Source organism: Gymnodraco acuticeps, unplaced genomic scaffold, assembly GCF_902827175.1.
Source record: "Gymnodraco acuticeps unplaced genomic scaffold, fGymAcu1.1, whole genome shotgun sequence".
NCBI classification, from domain to species: domain Eukaryota; kingdom Metazoa; phylum Chordata; class Actinopteri; order Perciformes; family Bathydraconidae; genus Gymnodraco; species Gymnodraco acuticeps.
Genome location: NW_022991713.1, coordinates 154,982 through 175,282, shown reverse-complemented (window position 1 = coordinate 175,282; position 20,301 = coordinate 154,982). Strand labels below are relative to the sequence as shown.

At 39.4% G+C, this 20,301-nt stretch overlaps 1 protein-coding gene across 3 annotated transcripts in view; it reads left to right on the top strand.

The window, feature by feature from the left end:
• nrg2b (neuregulin 2b) overlaps positions 1-20,301 on the top strand; it is a 78,110-nt gene that overhangs the window by 45,797 nt on the left and 12,012 nt on the right. Inside the window, exons 5-9 of one of the 3 annotated variants that reach the window (XM_034198937.1) lie at positions 9,777-9,835; positions 13,710-13,733; positions 16,432-16,534; positions 17,132-17,303; positions 19,923-20,050. In XM_034198937.1, coding sequence (XP_034054828.1) covers positions 9,777-9,835; positions 13,710-13,733; positions 16,432-16,534; positions 17,132-17,303; positions 19,923-20,050 — 486 coding nt within the window. The remainder of the gene's footprint in view (positions 1-9,776; positions 9,836-13,709; positions 13,734-16,431; positions 16,535-17,131; positions 17,304-19,922; positions 20,051-20,301) is intronic. The other 2 variants (XM_034198939.1, XM_034198938.1) reach the window with 2 other exon arrangements.

Below are 20,301 nucleotides of genomic sequence, written 5' to 3'. Positions count from 1 at the left end.
GTAGCGTTAGCGTTAGCATTTCTCCCCCGGGCTTAAATGGTGTATTAAGAATGATCACACCAGTGTGACATTACTCTTCAAAGGGTTCACAAAATATGACTACTACTCTTACTGTTTAACATTTTGGGTTACTTAATGTCACTTCATGTTAAGGCTAATAAAAATGACAAGGCTAAGACTGTAATGTTAACTAACGTGCTTGCTACTAGCTAGGTAGCTAACTTGATCCAGCCACTCCTGGTCCTTTAATCAGACGGGAAGCGAAAGAACGAGCAAGACCCATTACTGGTATGATAACAACCTGGTACTAAGCACACAGGCATCTTGTTAAAGTTATCTTATCTTAGCTATCTCTTATTTGGTGGAGGAAAACAATTGTGACATCAGTTATGACATCACTTACGCGACTCTGGGATGTGTAGTCTTTCTAGTTGCAGATTTTTCATAGTCTTATATTTCAACAGTATTATGACAAACTGTGACTTTTTGACATGGAAATGATTTGTTAAGATTGACAAACATCATATGTGTAATTCATGGCACAATTCAAACAGGATCGAAAGATAAGCTTTCTGTCTTCATTGACTTTTTTTCCGAAATAAGGTCCCATGGACCGGAAGTAGATGGGCGTGACTTTGCCACTCTATTGAGAATTCCTTATAGCTAGCTGCCAAGATTGAGAGTTATCTGTAATGTATTACAATGCTTTATCCAGCAGGGGATTGTGGGTAAGTTAGGAAAATAGCAAAAGTCCTTGTCAGCGGTGAGTTTGTGTGAAAATGAATCCATAATTTACTGTTTACTGAAAAATGACTGCAACAGTCACACTGCATTTTAAAATGTGATACTTGCATAATTAATGCATGTCCATCTGTTTTTAAGTTGTCTCCCTTCAATTTGGAAAACTTGCTGTAGTTGTATTACTTATTTGCTTACGTACTCGCAACTGCAAGCAATTTGAGGGCGAGCCAAATTCTTGATGAGCAAAATGACAGGAATGTAGGCCTCTTGTTAGCCTATTAACTAAGTAAGATTCTATGGCCCTAACCATGGCTCTGATATACGTATCAAGCCTATCTGTGCTGTAAATTGAGAAATCCATGGAGCTGTCCATCGTGTAGTAGCAGACATATTAGTAATTGTGATTTTTCTCTTAGTTCAGCCCTTCTTCCTGTTAATGCTTGGATCAAAGATATTCTCTTCTCATATATGTGGGGACTATATAGGCTTTTTTTATTTATATGTGAATGAATCAAACCCTCCCCCCTGAATGAACACATCTACTGTCTATACCAATATTGATATCAATGCGTCACACTTATCCTGCTGTTGGTAGGTTGCACTATGACGTTGTAGCTGAAACTTGGTGTTGCCCCGTGCTGCGTTCACATGCAGTGAATGCAGGACTACCAAGACTAGCAAAACAACTTTGACTTTGTGACAAGATACGCTATGTTGTTTGGCAGATAAGGCTGGGAAAACATTAGTCCTCCCTTTCTTTTCTGCCTCTGCGCTGTAACTGTTTGTGTCGCCATGTTTTCCGTTGTCCCTGTGGGGAGGAAACAGGACGTTAGGAAAACTAGGGATCACATACACAGCAAACTAGATCTGAAATGTAGTAATGGAAATGCCACAGCTATTTCTGCCTTGCTGCAGAACAGGAGCTGTTAACAGGGTTCACTGCTTGCTAAGTATCTAGTCCTCCTTTTGCTGTTTATTTGAAATAAACTGCTAACATAAAACGCAGCACTTCCTGTGAGTGGGAGGATTCTTCCCAGGAAAGGGCTACCAGACTGCTATATATTCACTGATTTCCAAGATGAACAGACATTTATTTATATGAACATGTCCCCACTTACAGTTCAAGCATGTTGGCCATGTGGTATACAACCAGTGTTGGAAATTAAAGCGGCCACATTATTCTTTTGGGGGTTTTACCTTTACTGTCGAGTGTTATAGGCAGCACAAGATACAAGATGTGTAGTCACTTCAAAATTCAAAAAACTATTTTGTGCGTAAGGTTGTTGTTTTCAACGTGTAATAAGCCCAGATAAAATGTCTAGGTTTAATGAATGAGACAAAATGGCAATTCAATTAATTTAATAAAAATAAAATGCTGGTTGAGTGTAGGATTAGGATTTATTAGCATAAACTTGTCATATTTTCTTGGGGCATTTTCGCCCTTTGCCCTCCTTCATTTCTGACACTGGATATAATGACAGTAAACCTCTGGTTACATTGAAGATAACTGGAGTTTGTAGCATCTTACACTAATGTAATAGAGGAGGCAAATGACATCATACTAGCAATTATCTGGTAACTATGCACACAATAAGAGGCGCAGCAGGCCATTGTCTGTGAGCACAATGTAACACAAACGCTATATGCAACCAAAGCTTTGCATTAACCTCAGCCGAGAAAAATGCTTTGTTTCCCACTTTGCGAAATGAACATCTTCTAAACTGGAGGGAGTTACCTTTAAGTTCCATCTTGCCATACATGCGGGGTCATTTTGTCGACGTGTAACAAACACTTCCCCTGACAGCGTGGATAACAGATGGCGCGTATAGTCGTTCATGATCAAGAGTTTTGTTGTTCTGCTTCCTGTACAATTGGATGTATCTGCTAGAAATCCTTCCTTAGATCCTTTGGTGTCAGATCTACACTCTTTGTTCCTTCATTTCCATTTTTCTCTCTCTCTCTACCTCTATATATATATATATATAGTTATCTCCCTTGCTTCCCCTCTCCTCCCCTCCCCTCTCTGCCTTTCTCTCTATCTCTCATCTGATATACCTCCCGGTCATTGCTGAAGGATAAATCAGGATTTTTTTTTCATGGTGCTGACAAGCAGAAAACTTTGTTCGAGAGGGTGCATACTGTACACTCATTACTACATGCATATATAGCAATTTAGGGCTGCAAAATGGGCAGAATTACAACCTTCTGTGCATCATGGTGCTACATACACTGCATATTTCAAGAAGCTTCAGCAGGGCTATCAAGATGTAGCAGCTCCCAGAGAGTTACAGTTCCTCCTCAGCTATGTCATCCTTTGTTGGCCTGTCTGTAAGACCCAGTGGAAACAGGACGTAAATAAGACCACTGTCTATAGACTGTCTGCCCGGGCTTGTTCTCTTCAGAGAGATATGTAGACCCCCACTTACGCTCACACACTCACGATCCTGCTGCTGTTGCATCACTGCGAGGCTCCTGCACGCAGCAGATTGTTATCCCTGAAAGTTGAGGTGGTATTTGGAAGCTCCTTTTGTGCCGACCATGGAAACGTATAATCCCCTAAAGGAGGAACTGCAAAATGGAGTCTGTAGGTTATAGTGGAGGACAGCCCATAAAGAAAGGCACCCTGGATAAAACAGAGTGGAGGTTGAAGTGAACATCAGGACATACAAACATGCCCCCTGGCGAGCTGCTGTTAGTGAAAACTCAGTGTGCTCTATGCTGCCTTCAGCCCACCATATAGCTTTCTGTGTAGAGTCGCACATAGCTCTCATTCATCTTAATGTTGTTGCGCGACTCCAGTCTGGAAGCAACATTAGATCGTGTATTCCCAGATATAGATTGATAGAGACTTATAGATTCCCCATTTGAATCAATGAAGTTAATTTAATCTATTGTAATCAACAAATGGCACAGTCTAGTATCGATGCCTGCGCCTAATGTCCACAGCTGTCTGTGTTTTTATTCCTCATATTTATGGAGACTTTGCATAATGAATCTATCAAACTGAATCCCCGGCTTTGCTCTCACTCTGAAACAAAAGGTGTTTCGGATTTTATTTTGCCTCTGTGCTTGTTCTCGGAGCAGTACAGTCGTGTGTGGGGGGGTGAGGGGAGGAGAGCATGTGCAGATAAAGAAAGGGTGGAGGGAGGAAAGAAGGGAAATGATATACAGTAAAAGCTCTGCCGGCATAAGGCTGCCTCTGCTCCTCGTGTCTCCCCCCTCTCTCTTTCTCTCTGCTCTATTTATAACTCTATGGGAAATTGCTGAGTGGGCTCTTCCGAGGGTTTTTGCCGTAATTGATTCAAAATGCAAGTTGTCTCTTTAGTGGTGAGAAAGAGGAGAAAAGGATACCCGGTCAGTTACATGGGCAGTATCACACGCAGGCCCTTTGCCTTTTAAAACTGGATACTTTTGTTGACCAGACTCTAAATTACCGTAATAAATACAATACAGCTATTAGAGCCCGAGAGCTGTAATGACTGTAACGGAGCCACACCCATGATATCATAACACTGTGGTTCACCAACTGCTGTGATTCATCTCCAGTGTAATGTGCACTGCAGTTGGAGGAGATGTCATGTCTTCTTTTCATTTCACTGCAGTAAAAGCTGATCTACTATCAAATATAGCAATAGAGAGATTGGATCAATTACGCCTGGCTGGGTAAAAGCCATGATACTCATTATAACTCATAATTCAAGACATTTTAGGATTTGAATCACTCCCAAATATATTTATTTACTTTATTTTCTCAACATTACATTGAAATGAGGGCCTCTTGTGGATTCATTTAACCCGGCTTATCATGTATCCTCACAAATGCAGTCATTTGACTGTATCCATGTGTAACATGTGTGTAATAACACTGTAATTACAGCCTGTCCTCCTACAAAAAACGACCAAATAGATCGATTGTTCAGCAGCTTATTGCGACCCACAGTCACGTTTTAAAGTGTAGCACCTCTAGTGGTCGTGTAAGAAACAACATGCTCCCGTTGTTTGCAAATGCTCCGGATGGTCGTTTATTCACAAATAACCCTCTCTGGAAAATCCTATATTGTGGAATAGTTTGGCCATTAAAATGCTTTTTGATTAGATTTCTAGCGAGAAGTGTATATTGTACTTTTAGAATCTACGTCCAGTGGATGTGTAGGATCTATAGTTTGATATATATTACGAAGATGATTTGAGGTCTGGCCAGGAGAACGTGTATACTACGTCTTTCCGCAGCGTCCATGTAAAGTTAGCGTCAACCCTCACAGGGTGAAAACAGTATTTCCAGTCTCTAAGCTTTCATAATAAAACCGGATATATTCCCCTCACTGTCAAATGATTACACACAGTGATATCTGCATTACTCATCCACTAAAAAACATCAGTTTATCCTTGTGAATTACACAATATTGATTGGTTTAAATAGTGTACAATGCTTTTGTGTTTTTAACCTTCGATTTGGAGAAACAAATAGTTTTTTCTGAGTTTAGACACTCCAGAGTTTCCGAAGACACTACACTACCCAGAATCCTCAGCTATAGTTTGGGACTACAACATCCACTGTGCTTTACAAACCCCCTGATTAGTCCTCAAGCTCTGTGATTGGATGTTGGAGTGGCAGTGCGACAAGGTTACGCTGAGCGTCAAACAGCTCTTTGAAATGGAATGTAACCACGGCAGACTATCCAAAACTGGACTCGAACGGGTCCAGCCCAGAACATAATAATTACTATTAACTTTATTGTGAAATTAAACCAGAACGGTATAGAAAAATACAGTTTCAGTCTCTCGATTTGAAGCTTATGCATTGTACCATGAACCTGTATAGACCTGTAACAGTCAACTGCATGAGGAGTTAGAAAGGTAGTTTCTGAAGATGTTACAAATAACACATAGCATACAATGCCATAATAACTTTGTATTATTAGTGTAGGACACTTATGTATGTATAACATCTGAAGATGTGTCGTTTTATTCATGTTTTAACATCATTGTACAGGATATTGCTATAATATTTCACAAATATTATAGCTGATATAATGTATATATAATGTAATATATCAGATATGAATGTGTATACACATTCATATCTGATTTGTAAAACATCACAGACAGAAAGGTATATCCGTCATTTAATGGTAAGCTATTGAAATTCTGAATCCATAGATGTGTCTCCCATCACTCAAAACCCCTGACTATTCTCTCAACTCAGTATTTACATTCTTATATTCAAAGAAAATCAGTAATATCTTTAAAAACTACAAGTCCTTTTTTATCAGCTCTGCACCGTTATGGTGTAAATACAATGTTTAATTGCTGATATATTTATGATCCACGTCACGTATTCAGTTTCCGTGGCAGTTCTTCCAGTTTGTCCAAAGGTCTTCTGATCAGGGCTCTATAAATAAAGAACTACGGCAGATGTGTAATATTTAATGCAGCCGAACCGTGTATTACAATGCCGTTATGTGATGACTTTCAAAGAGAAAAGCAAGCACACTCGGAATAAAGTATTATTTAAAAAAAAAAATGTTTTCGGATTTCATATCGCATAAACACCATATCCCAACGTGCATTGCGGCTAAAACATCCAATCACCAAGCTTGAACGGTAGCTGAGGATTATGGGTAGTTCGATGTTTTAGCCTATCAAAACCTCTGAAAAAATAAATGTGTCTCTCAGAATCGAAAGGGAAAATTCTATGGGAAAAACATAAAAGCAGTGTACACAATTTAAACCAATGAATGTTGTGTAATTAACAAGGATAAACTGATGTTTTTTAGTGGATGAGTACTGCAGATACCATTTTAAAATCATTTGACAGTGAGGGGAATACGGTTAGAGACCGGAAATACTGTGTTCACCCTGTGAGGGTTGACGCTAACTTTACAGGGACGCTGCCGTTACACGTTCTCCTGGCGAGACCTCAAATCATCTTCGTAATATCTATCAAACTATAGATCCTACACATCCACTGAACGTGGATTCTGAAAGTACAATATACACTTCTCACTAGAAATCTAATCAAAAAGCATTTTAATGGCCAAACTATCCTACAATTTAGGATTTTCCAGAGAGGGTTATTTGTGAATATACGACCCTCCGGAGCGTTTGCAGTCAACAGGAGCACTAGAGGTCGAAAACGTGATCATAGGTCCTAATAAGCGCTTGAACAATCTACCTATTTGGTCGTATGAGTTGGAGGACTATGTTTAATATTGGTGTTGCATGGGTGTAATATGGGTGTAATAACAGTGTAATAAAGGTGTAATAACAGTTTATCATGGGTATAATATGGGTATTATAATGATGTAGGCTATCATGGGTGTAACAAGTGTAATAATTATAGTTGTAATAACATTGTCATAAGGGGGTAATGTAGAAGATAGAGATCAATAAATGTTCCTAAATATTGTGATTGCCCATTTAAGGGTTAAAGATCTGATAAGATTTAACAGAAAATAATAGCTGTCAGCATAATAACACAATATATTGGACTTTGTATGAATTATGACGCAGCTTAGAGCCTACTTGTTAGTTTCAACATTTCAGTTTGATGGCTGTTGCCTGAATATGAATCATATTCAGGCCGTGGTATCGCTGACAGCTCGCCACCCATCCAGAAACAAAACAGCACATTCTGCAGCTGCATGTAAACTGTTGCTGCTATTTATGCTCGAGAAATACCAAAACCTATTCCAACCATTTTCATGCTCACACACTGTGGAGGGCCCTGTGTGTTTGTGTGTGTGTCGGTCCGATACTTCTATCCTTGTGAAAATTGTTACATTTCTCAAATCTTTACACAATTTGTCAGAAGGTCATTCTTTCTATAAGGCTTAGTTTACAGGGTTCATCTCAGGATTTTTGTCATGACAAGTGCGGTGAGTCAAAGCAAGAATGTTGTTTTCATTTTTCCCTCACAGCTTGACCACTGCATGTGCATGATTAAACACTGCTTTGATTTCTTACCCGAGCTTTATTAAACCTTGACCTCAAAATACGCTGATTGCTGCACGGAACATTAATCAACATTTTTACTAGTATGTTTTGGCACGAGTTCTAACCACAGCTATAACTTCATACTAATTGTAATGTGTGACCTGATTCTGATTTAATTTAATTGAATCAAAACAATTTCGTAAAAATCAGTTTTATTATCAGAAATACAATTTAAAAATGTTTTCAATTACTAACAATTTACTGGCGTGCATTATACCCACACAACGCTGCATTTCTTGACCCGAGTCTCACACCGGCTGCCTACATTATTAAAAGCAAATGCTTTCGGTGCTAGACACTTCTCTGGTATGATAAGCAGAAAAGTGAAACAGCAGTAAGTTGAGGGTTTGCGCACTTTCCAGTTCATCAAGATGTTATTTTTTGGAGAGGCATCCCAGCAATTTTTGAAGGGGTTATTATCTTTTGGGGGCTTTCCCTTTACTGTGGTGTGTTATATAGGTTTGTGTGCATGTAAATGGGCTGCAAAGGCAAAAATCCCAAAGTTCCTCCTGCTTATATTGGATAGGGCTACAACATATTATACCAGTTAGGCTAAAGAGCAAGACATCTCTAAGTGGTTAACCAATCACAACAGAGCCGGACAGCTAATTCATACACTCGTACACTTTTGAACCTGAAAATGAGCATAAAAGGCCCCTTTAAAGCAACTGTCCCATCCCTGGTCATAAGCATGGTTGAACATATCCAGGAAGTGAGTATTCCTAATTCCATATTATGTATGTTAATGAGATCATTGATTTGTACATTACTCTTGTCAAAAATGTAAAGCTGCTTTGAAGCTGCTCTGATCAACATTCACAAATGCTTTGTCCCCTAAATAGGTTAATCAGACAGTGCTGTCAAGCTCTGCTCTGATTGGTCCAGTTTGAGAGTAGTTTCTCTCACAATCACAAAAACCGACTGAATAATGTGTTAATATGTATTGTACATATACTACATATTACTTTTTGTACTTTGAGACGGCTAGTCTTTCTGACGAGGTCTTTGTCAAATCGACACGTCACTCTATTAAATCAAATTGCGTGGAAATCAATTCAGTGTGCAGATACTTTTTTGTTACTGCTTTTTTGTGGATGACATATCCAATATCCACAGTGGGAGACTGGGAGTTTGAACCCCAATGCTTGTTTGATTTTGCTTTCAGTTTGTTTCTGATCCAGCACCTGTTGTTTTGAATGTGCTTATGCTACACACTGTTTTCTGTGCATAGTCCATTATTATGAAGGCCTTGATCTTTGCATGGTGCTTATCATATCCTGGCTGACATGTTAGCCAATGATCTTCTTACTGTAACGATCTTCCACTCGACTCACATTTAGAGTGAGGGACTTTCCAATTTCCATATTCCATGCCTATACGGGTGAAATTAGTAAAAGCCTTTTTGAAAAGTAATGGAATTCTATTGCATTAAATTAAATATACAACTTTCCATATGATGTAATCTTTTTTGAGTTGCTTTTTGTAGCTGTTGATGTAACATAGCTTTTATATGATATTATAATTATAATTCATAGCATTGAAAATACACTGATAACCAGAAGAAGACACAGACTGATATTAATGTTTTATTGTAAATGAATATGAACATATTAAATTATAAGAGATTGGAATAGGTTGCAGCTTAATCATCATACAAATAACATTCAGAATGAAGCTTTCTTAGCAGTTATTTTTGTGTGAGGTTAACGACTGTACGTTTGATCCCTCGTATACTTCCTGCCCCACCATCACATGACCCTCATGACTGTGATGATGTGTTAACTGTAGCGGTGATGTCATATTGATGGCGGTGATGTCACGGTATGCAGGTCATCTCTCTCTGTAGTTGGTGGATTGTGCTGTTTCTAATCCCTCATCTCTCTGCTTTCTAATGTCTCCCTCCCTCTCCCCTCCCCCTCCCTTCTTCCTGTCTGTGTGTACTTCTCCCCCTTTCTTTCCTCCTGTTTTATCTTCCCTCTGTATATCTAACCCCTCCCCGCCTCCCTCTCCCCCTCTGTGTCTTGTTTTCCCTCCATCAGGTGTCCCAATGACTATACGGGGGACCGCTGTCAAAACTCCGTCATGGCCGGTTTCTACAGTATGTCCATTTGCTCTTGTCTGTCTCCTTCTCACTGAGATGCTGCATGCTACATCGGAGGGGTTGGATGAAGGGAGCACTCTGACTGTATATGTGTGTGTGTGTGTGTGTGTGAGTGAGAGAGAGAGAGAGAGAGAGAGAGACGACCCGAGAGACCGAGGAGAGGAGATGCGGTGAAGTTGAGACGAGGGCGATGAGATGAGTAGATTGATCGAGAGGAGAAGGGAGAGAGAGAGAGGGAGGAGAGAGAGAGAGAGAGAGAGAGAGAGAGAGAGAGAGAGAGGGAGAGGAGAGAGAGGGAGAGAGAGAAGAGAGAGAGAGTCCGCCCCTTCCTCTTCCTGTCTCCCCTGGTTCCTCTGGCCACCAGAAACAAACAAGAGTTATTTTTTATAATTCACACATAAGTTCAGTTTCACACTGCTCTAACCTTACATGGAGCACATTTCATTCTGGATGATTGCCCTAGAAAGCTGGTTAAAATAACCCCAGAATTGACAACTCAACAAAAAGCACCACATATTTACATTTAAAGTTCTGTATTTTTTTGCTGTAAATTGCACACAAAATACTTGATCCATAGAAATGCACATAAGGAAACAGAGGAGACAGAGAATGAACATAATATAAATACAAGAGGAGTTGTTTTTCTTTCATTTGTTAATTTTTCTCTGCAGATGGTCCATTGGTGCTGTATAGGTTGACAAAAACGTTGATTGCTAATTGATGTTAATATATATTATTGTACAAGGGTGAGAGTTCTCACTCTTTGCTGTGCCTCTCTTTTATACAAAGTTATAAATATTTCTTTGATTTTACTTAGCAAGACAGACAATCGAGGCTTCACATTCAATGTTTATCTGACATTGTTTTAAACAGTCATTACTAGAAATCCAAACACATCCACCATTTCAAATGTTAATATAATCAAAGTTGTAAACATTACTGTACTAAGAAATTAGAATAAAATCCACAACATTAAATGTTGTTTTCACTCGGAGCATCCATGGATCATCTGATAAAATCTGACTTTGTAGCATGTGGCTAACAAAAATGCTGCTTGAAATGTTTCAGGGTTAAGCTCTAATATGTTCATAATGGTGGTTTTGCTTCTCATAACAGTGAAACCAAATAGAAATCATAGTTTGGCATTTAAAAAAAAAAAAACTCTTTGTTAGTGGATAACACTATCTATGATGCTCATGTCTGCAATGCATCATAAAGGAATTAAGTTGATAAATATTTATTTAATGCGTAAAAAAATTCCTAATGATTTATAAAACTAGTCATAACCCATTAGAAAGCATTTAATAATGACATAAATGGTCAAGTCAAAGTGATCTGACATTAAAAGGATTATAGTGAAATACAACTAATTGTAATTCATCATAATCTTGGTGGTCATTGGGTGCTTTAAGTAATACAATTCCTGAGGTACCGCCACATTCAGTATAATACATCACAAGCTGGTCATTATAGTTGGTCATTGAGTGCTTAAAGTAATTGGGAAAAAAATCATTGAATCTAAAATGTCAGTGAGTGACCAGCAATTATTAAGTATTATGATACTTAACCTTATAAGCCATTGTAAAATGATGATTTTAATAAAGCATTATGATTATTTATGTGCTTAAAGTTCTAATTATACAGAGCTATAGGCAGATTAAACACATTATACATATGTTAAGTGTGCAGTATATACATGGGCATTACAGAAAGTGCCCCCTCTTGTGTGTGAAAGTACACCCAGAAAACATTTAGCTTAGCTTAGCACAAAGACTTAAAATAGAGGGAAAGGGTTAGCATGGCTCTGTCCGATGGTAACAGAATCCACCAAAAAGCACCTCTGAAGCTCATTGACTTACACATTATGTTTGTATAACTAAATTGAAAGCTAACGTGTAAAAACTTGTTTTCCAGGAAGCTTTGCGCTAAACCATATTTTGGCTAGAAGTATTGACATACAGTATTATCGATTGCCTTATCTTACTTGGAAACCATTGGTACTGAAAGCGTTTTCCTTTGTAACTAAGGACAGAGCCAGCCTAATAGTGTCCCCCTGCTTCCAGTCTTCAGAGCTAATATGCTAATGCTAACGCTAATGTTAACGCTAATGGTAACAGTTTCCTGGCCCCAGCTTCATATTTACCGTACAGACATGAGAGTGGTATTACTTTTCTCATATAACTCTCAGCAAGAAAGCAAGTGAACACGTATTCCATACATTTCAAACTAATGCTTTGTATCCTAGGCATGTTTCGTCAACCACAGCATTTCGTGTTATAGTCACACAATTAATTTGATCTATTGATTCGTGTTCCATAACACGATTTTCGCATTTTTTTCGTGTCTCACAGAACGATTTTAAAAGCAATGTATTTCTATTGGTAGTATGTTTTGTGCCTGCACCACGTCTTTTTGTCCAGTCGGGTCTTGGAAGACCGGAAGTTGTGGGGTTCATAAAAACATTTTCTTACTCAATATCTTACCCTAACCCTAACCCTTTTATTTTAAATAGTATAATGTCGGAGTTTTTTTGCCGTCCGTGAGGAAAATAAATGGAGCTCAGAGCCTCAGAATACTGAAATCTGTATTTATTTATTTAATTTGTTATTATTTGGTGCAGGCACGAAACATACTACCAATATAAATACATTGCTTCTAAAATCGTTCTGTGTCAGAATACTGAAATCTATATTTTTAAAAATCTCTTTTTCCTAATTTGTTATTATTTACATTGCTTTTAAAATCGTTCTGTGTGACACGAAAAAAATGGGGAAATCAATTTCGTGTCTATAACACAAAATGGTTACCAATGGTTGTTGGTTTCGTCACTCGGTTTCGATTGTATGGGCAGTTAGGCATTTAGCCTAAATTGGGACAATCAGTTCAAAATTAGCAATGTGCAATGCTTCTATGGTAACTGTTTTACATCAGGAAATATCATACTATATGTGACGTCTGCTTATTTCTGACCCCACCATCAAGCCTCGTCTACCCGCTGAAATCTGTGTGCTTTTATTTTGCTTTTTGACGCTCTCTCTGTCAGTCGAAGCAACATTTCCCTCTCGTTTCAAATCCATGTTGATTTGTTACTGCCTGCTTTTTTATAGTGCTACGAACATAGGACCCTGTCAAAGTGTAGAGTACTTAAGGTCAGGGTGGACAGAAGATAATGTGTATGGGCATTTCTCTTTACTGCCGGTAATGCATGCAAAGTAATGGAAATTGGGAATGCCGAGACGATTTCTCCGTAAATCATATGAAAGGTTATAATAGCTGTACGCAGCAGTAGTGGGACAAAGTGCTACACAAGAGGTAGATCAATACAAAGGCGCACAATTGCCATTAGTCAAACGCCCCCATTCGCTGTGCCAGCCTCATCGACTGTACTGTGTTTTTATGTTGGAGAGTAACTCACTGCTTTTGGTCTTTTCTTTCTTTTATCTTGTTGTTTTTTCTATTATAATTTTGTTTCTGTCTGTTGTCCTGTACTCCAGAAATGAGGTCTAGTAAATATAGCAGTAAGTGATGTGGCTTCTTGTCTTGCTGTCTTTGTCCGTCTGTCTCCGCATGCCTTTTCCCGCCCGTTGGCTTCTCTTTCCTTCTGCCTTGGGTTCATTTTTCTCCCTTCGCTTTTGATTTCGTTTCGTTTCAGTTGATAATTTCTGGGGGTCACAGAGCTGAGGCTGTCTGAGTTGTCTGTCTGTTACTGGACGGTACACACGTCAATCACTATGATTGACGGCACTAATTAACTTATATCCTGGTTCAGTGTATACAAGACATGAAAACGATTTATCTGCTCCAAAGTGGACATTACACCTGACCCTATCTGTCTCTTTCCTTTTACCACGACAACTTTCTGCGCTGGCAGAGCTTCTCAGAATTGAATTTATGGGTATGGAACATTATTATTCATTTTGCTGTGCTTAAAAGCTTTGCCAAGATCCTCTCACAGTCACACATTATTGTACCATCTTTTTTCTAAAACAACTAGGTCTCCCTCAACCTGTCCCTCTTTCTCCTGCCCACTAACCTGCTTTAACACGTGACCTCCCTTCTCTGCATGCATCCCCCTTACTGACATTAAGCATTAAAAAAGACATAAAATAACTAGGAAGGAAATGGAAATGAAAGATAGTGCAGAGGTGAATTAGAACACGATGTTACAGGTCTGATATGAATCAAAGTTACATTGGACACTGTATCGGAGCCAAAAACACCTTCTTTCCCCAACAATCAGAGAGCGTTTCGCCTCATCGATACCTACAAGTCTCTGGCTTGTCCCCCGGGCTTTGGCAATGTGCATATTGGCTTCAGCAGCCTGTCGAATAAAAACATGCAAGCTGCAAGTATTTCTGCAAAGTGTTGCCAAAAGCGAGCCAAAGGCCTGAGCATAGTCCGTCCTTATTATTTTGCCCTTGATTGACTCCATGTCAGAGTGGAGAGCTCGCCTGTCCTAAATCACCATCGCTGTTGGCTCCACTGTGCCAGCGAGAGCGCCTTTCCATTTCCCCTTTCGCTTTTCTGTATCAGTACCCTGTGACACACACACAATGCCAGGCCTCTCATGGGCTTGTCAATCCCTACAGAGGCCCTTTACTTAGAACCCCCCCCCTCCTTCAACCCCCTTCCTTCTTCCTCAGTGGCGTGTCTGTAGGGGAGACAGATGAAGGTTAGGTGATTAGGTCATAACAGTTTAATTAATCTGCCTTTTAGTAAATTAATTTTAGTAAATACAATCAATCAACACATTCTGATGAATTTGACCATACTTTATATCAACTTTATATCATATAAACCACTGGTAGGTAAATAAACAGATAGTCTTCAGCGTATACTGTAGGTATCACAGCAGACAGCTTCAGTTTCAGTCCAAAGTAATAAGAAACATTCAAACTAATACATTTGCATAACAGTGGGTCCATGACATTGAGAAACAGTGGTCTTCTGTGACTTTAATTCAGCCGTAACTAACAATCCAAGGGCATTTTTTAATCTAGTTTTAGCTGATAACAGGACAAAGTCAGGACAGTCTGGTTTCTGGGGACTAGTTTCTCCCCGGGCCTTTCTCCCGGACACGCCCCTCCTCCCCCTCCTCTCCCTCTGTCTACTCGTTTCCTCCTGCTCCTCCTTCCTCTCCACTTAGCCTTTTCTCCTTTTATTCCCTCATGTTCTGTTCTGTTTGTTGCTCCCTGTCATTGTGACGTCGCGCTTCAGACACAGTGTTACACCACAGCGGGCCCAAAAATGTGAATTAACCTAGATAAACCAATATGTTGAATTATTAGAGTTTAATGTAGTTTAGTGTAACATGATCCAAATCTGTCTTAAGATGTTCCCAAAGGAAAGTTCTCACTTAACATAAAAGTGTTGTAACCAGTTCTATCCTCAAAAGTGATGAGCAAATCGTGAATGTAGAATTTTTCATATTATTTATTTTGTACGGTTTTAGGTCAATTCAATAGATGACCAAGGGAAAAATTAATTGTCTTTTATGGTACCTTGGATGTGTTTTCTAATTTAGGTGAAAGACAAATTGTGCTAAAATATAACATGTAATACATTTAATGACAAATTGGCACATCATAAAGAAATGAATGCCATAATACCATGGTTTAATTGTTCCAGCTGTTTTTCAAGCAAAACTTAATTTGCTATAAATGCCTTTCTCTAGTCAAATTAGCAAGGATAACAAAGTAAAAGATTAACCTCGTAGGTAAAAAATACTTTTACCTCAAAACCGGTTAGACAATGCAGTTTAGTTGTTTCGGGAATATATGTTTTAAAAGACCAGGCTGCATTTTGACCACCACAGTGTCATGTAAAAACCTCTGTGAATATTCAAACTTGAAACAAAAACCGAACCCAGAAACAAAGGAAAATACAAATGATCAAATAATTAATTAATATTAAAGAAGTGTCATATTTCCCATTTTTTTGTCACTTTTTGTGACCTTTATAGTGGTGGTGAGCGTTTTGAATACTTAACCTTTATGCTCTCAGCCCATTGTGGTGTCAACACTTTGAACAAAATATGCTTATTTAATTTGTTTTCATCTGGACAACTTATCTTTTGAGGATTTCATCCATACAGGCATGCATTCAGATCCCATCCAATGCCATCTGTAGCATTACATCTCATGTCCGTGTAAATACATGTGTACAGGGACAGCAGGAAGGCTATTTCAGGATGTAGCTCTGCTTTTCATCATAACATTTATGAGCTTTGAGAATTACTCCTGTGTAGTAGCACTGTTTGACTGTAGTACAGTTTAAATTGAAAGGCATGTGTCTTGTTAGAGCACGAGTAGTTTTACAGTCAGCACAGGGGATAGGGTGGCAGCAGCTAATTGTTAGAAAAATGTTTCTGTAGTCACCATCAATGGAGTAGCGCTCATGCTGTTTGTGTGTCTGTCTGTCTGTTTTGTGATTGTCTGTCTGCCATGGATGGATGTGTGTGTGAATATGTGTGTGTGTGTGTGTGTGTGTGTGTGTGTGTGTGTGTGTGTGTGTGTGTGTGCGTGTGTGTGTGTGTGTGTGTGTGTGTGTGTGTGTGTGTGTGTGTGTGTGTGTGTGTGTGTTTCAATCCACAGAGGCGGAGGAGCTCTACCAGAGGCGGGTGCTGACGATCACAGGCATCTGTGTGGCGCTGCTGGTGGTTGGCATCGTTTGTGTGGTGGCCTACTGCAAAACCAAGTATGTATCGTTGAAAGGAACATAAATGACTCGCTATTTAACCACACAGAGCGGCTACAATTTTCTAAGAAGGATTTAAGAAGCTGGTGTTCAGAAATGGTCTCCTGTGATTCAAATGTTACAATAGGGTGCATTATTAGATGGTTACCGATTCATTGCTGTGCAAGTTAATTCACTGTTGCAGCAGGGCAAAATGGAGGTATTTCATAAAACCTATTATTTATTATTTATTTATATTTATTTTTGGGATTTTCCTTGATCTTTGCTATTTTGTGAAACATTGGCTAATTTGACTCCTCTGGATGTTGTTATTTAACTGAAAGCACCTGAGATGTTAAGATGAGAAAACACTCCTTAATTGAACTGTTAACAATTCACTGACATCTGAAACATTTGGCATAATACCAACTATTTCTGGTCCACCAATCCTGTTCAATTGTGACAGGGCTGCCTAACCTTGATAATATTGCCTTAACTATTAAACGATTATCTAATAAGTAAAGAGCGTGAGCGTGATTTTTAAAGAGCAATTATAGTGATCAATCAGTTTAGACATTAGCCAGATGACTTATTGTTCCCTCATCACCACTCCTCCAGAAAGCAGAGAAAGAAGATGCACAGTCACCTACACCAGAACCAGAACCAGTGTGTGGAGCAGCCCAACCGCATGCTGGCCAACGGGCCCAACCACCCCGGGCCCGGCCCCGGCCCCGAGGAGATCCCCATGGTCGACGTGAGTCAAAACTGTAGAAATACACACCAGAATCAGGTACAGGAGAAGTGATGCTAAGGTTTAAATCACAGGAAGTAAAGTCCCGTTTTGACCACTTGCACTTCATGCTGAGCAGTCCACAGGGTCTACATGTTTTCAGAGGCAGAGCTGCTCTCAAGGCACAAACAAAAGTTACCAACACAAGCTTGAATGGCATAAGCACTGATTGGAAAGAGGGATATAGATACGATAAGATAAGATTGTACCTTATTGATCACAATTTGGGAACTGTTTGTGTATATATATTGTTATTATGTACTTATTTATATACAGTGGGGCAAAAAAGTATTTAGTCAGCCACCAATTGTGCAAGTTCTCCCACTTAAAAAGATGAGAGGCCTGTAATTTTCATCCTAGGTACACTTCAACTATGAGAAACAAAATGGGGGGAAAGAATCCAGGAAATCACATTGTAGGATTTTTAATGAATTAATTGCTAAATTCCTCGGTAAAATAAGTATTTGGTCACCTACAAACAAACAAGATTTCTGGCTCTCACAGACCTGTAACTTCTTCTTTAAGAGCCTCCTCTGTCCTCCGCTCGTTAACTGTATTAATGGAACCTGTTTGAACTCGTTATCAGTATAAAAGACACCTGTCCACAACCTCAAACAGTCACACTCCAAACTCCACTATGGCCAAGACCAAAGAGCTGTCAAAGGACACCAGAAACAAAATTGTAGACCTGCACCAGGCTGGGAAGACTGAATCTGCAATAGGTAAGCAGCTTGGTGTGAAGAAATCAACTGTGGGAGCAATTATTAGAAAATGGAAGACATACAAGACCACTGATAATCTCCCTCGATCTGGGGCTCCACGCAAGATCTCACCACGTGGGGTCAAAATTATCACAAGAACGGTGAGCAAAAATCCCAGAACCACACGGGGGGACCTAGTCAATGACCTGCAGAGAGCTGGGACCAAAGTAACAAAGGCTACCATCCTGCAGTGCCAGACGTGTCCCCCTGCTTAAGCCAGTACATGTCCAGGCCCGTCTGAAGTTTGCTAGAGAGCATTTAGATGATCCAGAAGAGGATTGGGAGAATGTCATATGGTCAGATGAAACCAAAATATAACTTTTTGGTAAAAACTCAACTAGACGTGTTTGGAGGAGAAAGAATGCTGAGTTGCATCCAAAGAACACCATACCTACTGTGAAACATGGGGGTGGAAACATCATGCTTTGGGGCTGTTTTTCTGCAAAGGGACCAGGACGACTGATCCGTGTAAAGGAAAGAATGAATGGGGCCATGTATCGTGAGATTTTGAGTGACAACCTCCTTCCATCCGCAAGGGCATTGAAGATGAAACGTGGCTGGGTCTTTCAGCATGACAATGATCCCAAACACACCGCCCGGGCAACGAAGGAGTGGCTTCGTAAGAAGCATTTCAAGGTCCTGGAGTGGCCTAGCCAGTCTCCAGATCTCAACCCCATAGAAAATCTTTGGAGGGAGTTGAAAGTCCGTGTTGCCCAGCGACAGCCCCAAAACATCACTGCTAGAGGAGATCTGCATGGAGGAATGGGCCAAAATACCAGCAACAGTGTGTGAAAACCTTGTGAAGACTTACAGAAAACGTTTGACCTCTGTCATTGCCAACAAAGGGTATATAACAAAATATTGAGATGAACTTTTGTTATTGACCAAATACTTATTTTCCACCATAATTTGCAAATAAATTCTTTAAAAATGTGATTTTCTGGATTTTTTTTCTCATTTTGTCTCTCATAGTTGAGGTATACCTAGGATTAAAATTACAGTTCTCTCTCATCTTTTTAAGTGGGAGAACTTGCACAATTGGTGGCTGACTAAATACTTTTTTGTTCCACTGTATGTGTATGATTATTTTTTGTTAGGCTGGTTAGGATAAAGTTGGATGGATCCAGTTACCTAAGACACTTTGGCCCCTATGATTTTGTTCTAGCTTCTGGTAGCCAGCAATACATTTACAATTATCCATTCAGGACACATAGAAGTCACATTTGTAATCTCCAGGCAGACTTCCCTTTCTTATTAAAGTGCTGCTGAAATCAATCCAGTTATGTCAGTGTTTTTAATTAAATTCCCCATCCTATAAATAGGATTTTGGTGTCAAGTTTTCCAGAATCTCCTCAGATATTCATTAATGCTTAAGAAGGAAAAAGAAGAAGAAGACATTAGAACTGGATGTCAGGTTCACCTGAGCATGCAGAGCCTTGGTCGTTTAATGAAGTCACTGCTAGACTTTATTTAGCTTTGGTGCTTAAATTTGAACTTCACCAAGAACTTTTTCTTTTAGCCTCCAGAGCAGTTTTGCCTTCAAAAGAGCCTTTGTGTATATACATACTGATCCAGTCTAAACGAAGGGCAATATGGAGCTGACAGACGGTAAAGAGAGTGGAAAAACACCTACCATTCTCCTGAAGACATGTGCATGAGTCAGCATAACACCAACAATGAAAGAGAAGTGATGATGAGATCTGTGCAGGAGAATCCCCTTATCCTTATATATCACTTTATAATAATGTATACATTAATAACTGTATGATTTGTTGGTAATCAGAGAAATGATAACATAAGTAACAAGTATTTAAATGAGTTCATTCAGTATGTGTATGTTGGTGTGTTCGTATTGCAGTACATCTCCAAGAGCGTCCCAACGACAGAGTGTGTGATCAGCCACGGAGCTGAGGGTGCAGGAAACTACGCAGGCAGCAGAATGTCAACCCGCTCCCACCACTCAACCACTGCCTCACACGCTTCCAGGTAGACCTGCCACACACACACATCCAGACATATATACACAGGCAATGATTGGAAAGCATTTCTTCCCAATTTGTCTTCCTATAGTTTCAGTTATTTCCCGTTTTTATAGAGATTATCTCTCCCGATTCAGTTTTTGAGCACTTTTAAAGCTAGATATGTGGATCATCCAGAGTAACAGTACAATTGTTTCTGGAAAAACAATATTGAGCAAAATATCAATAATTATGTTTTTGGACATCTGCCTGGCAGCT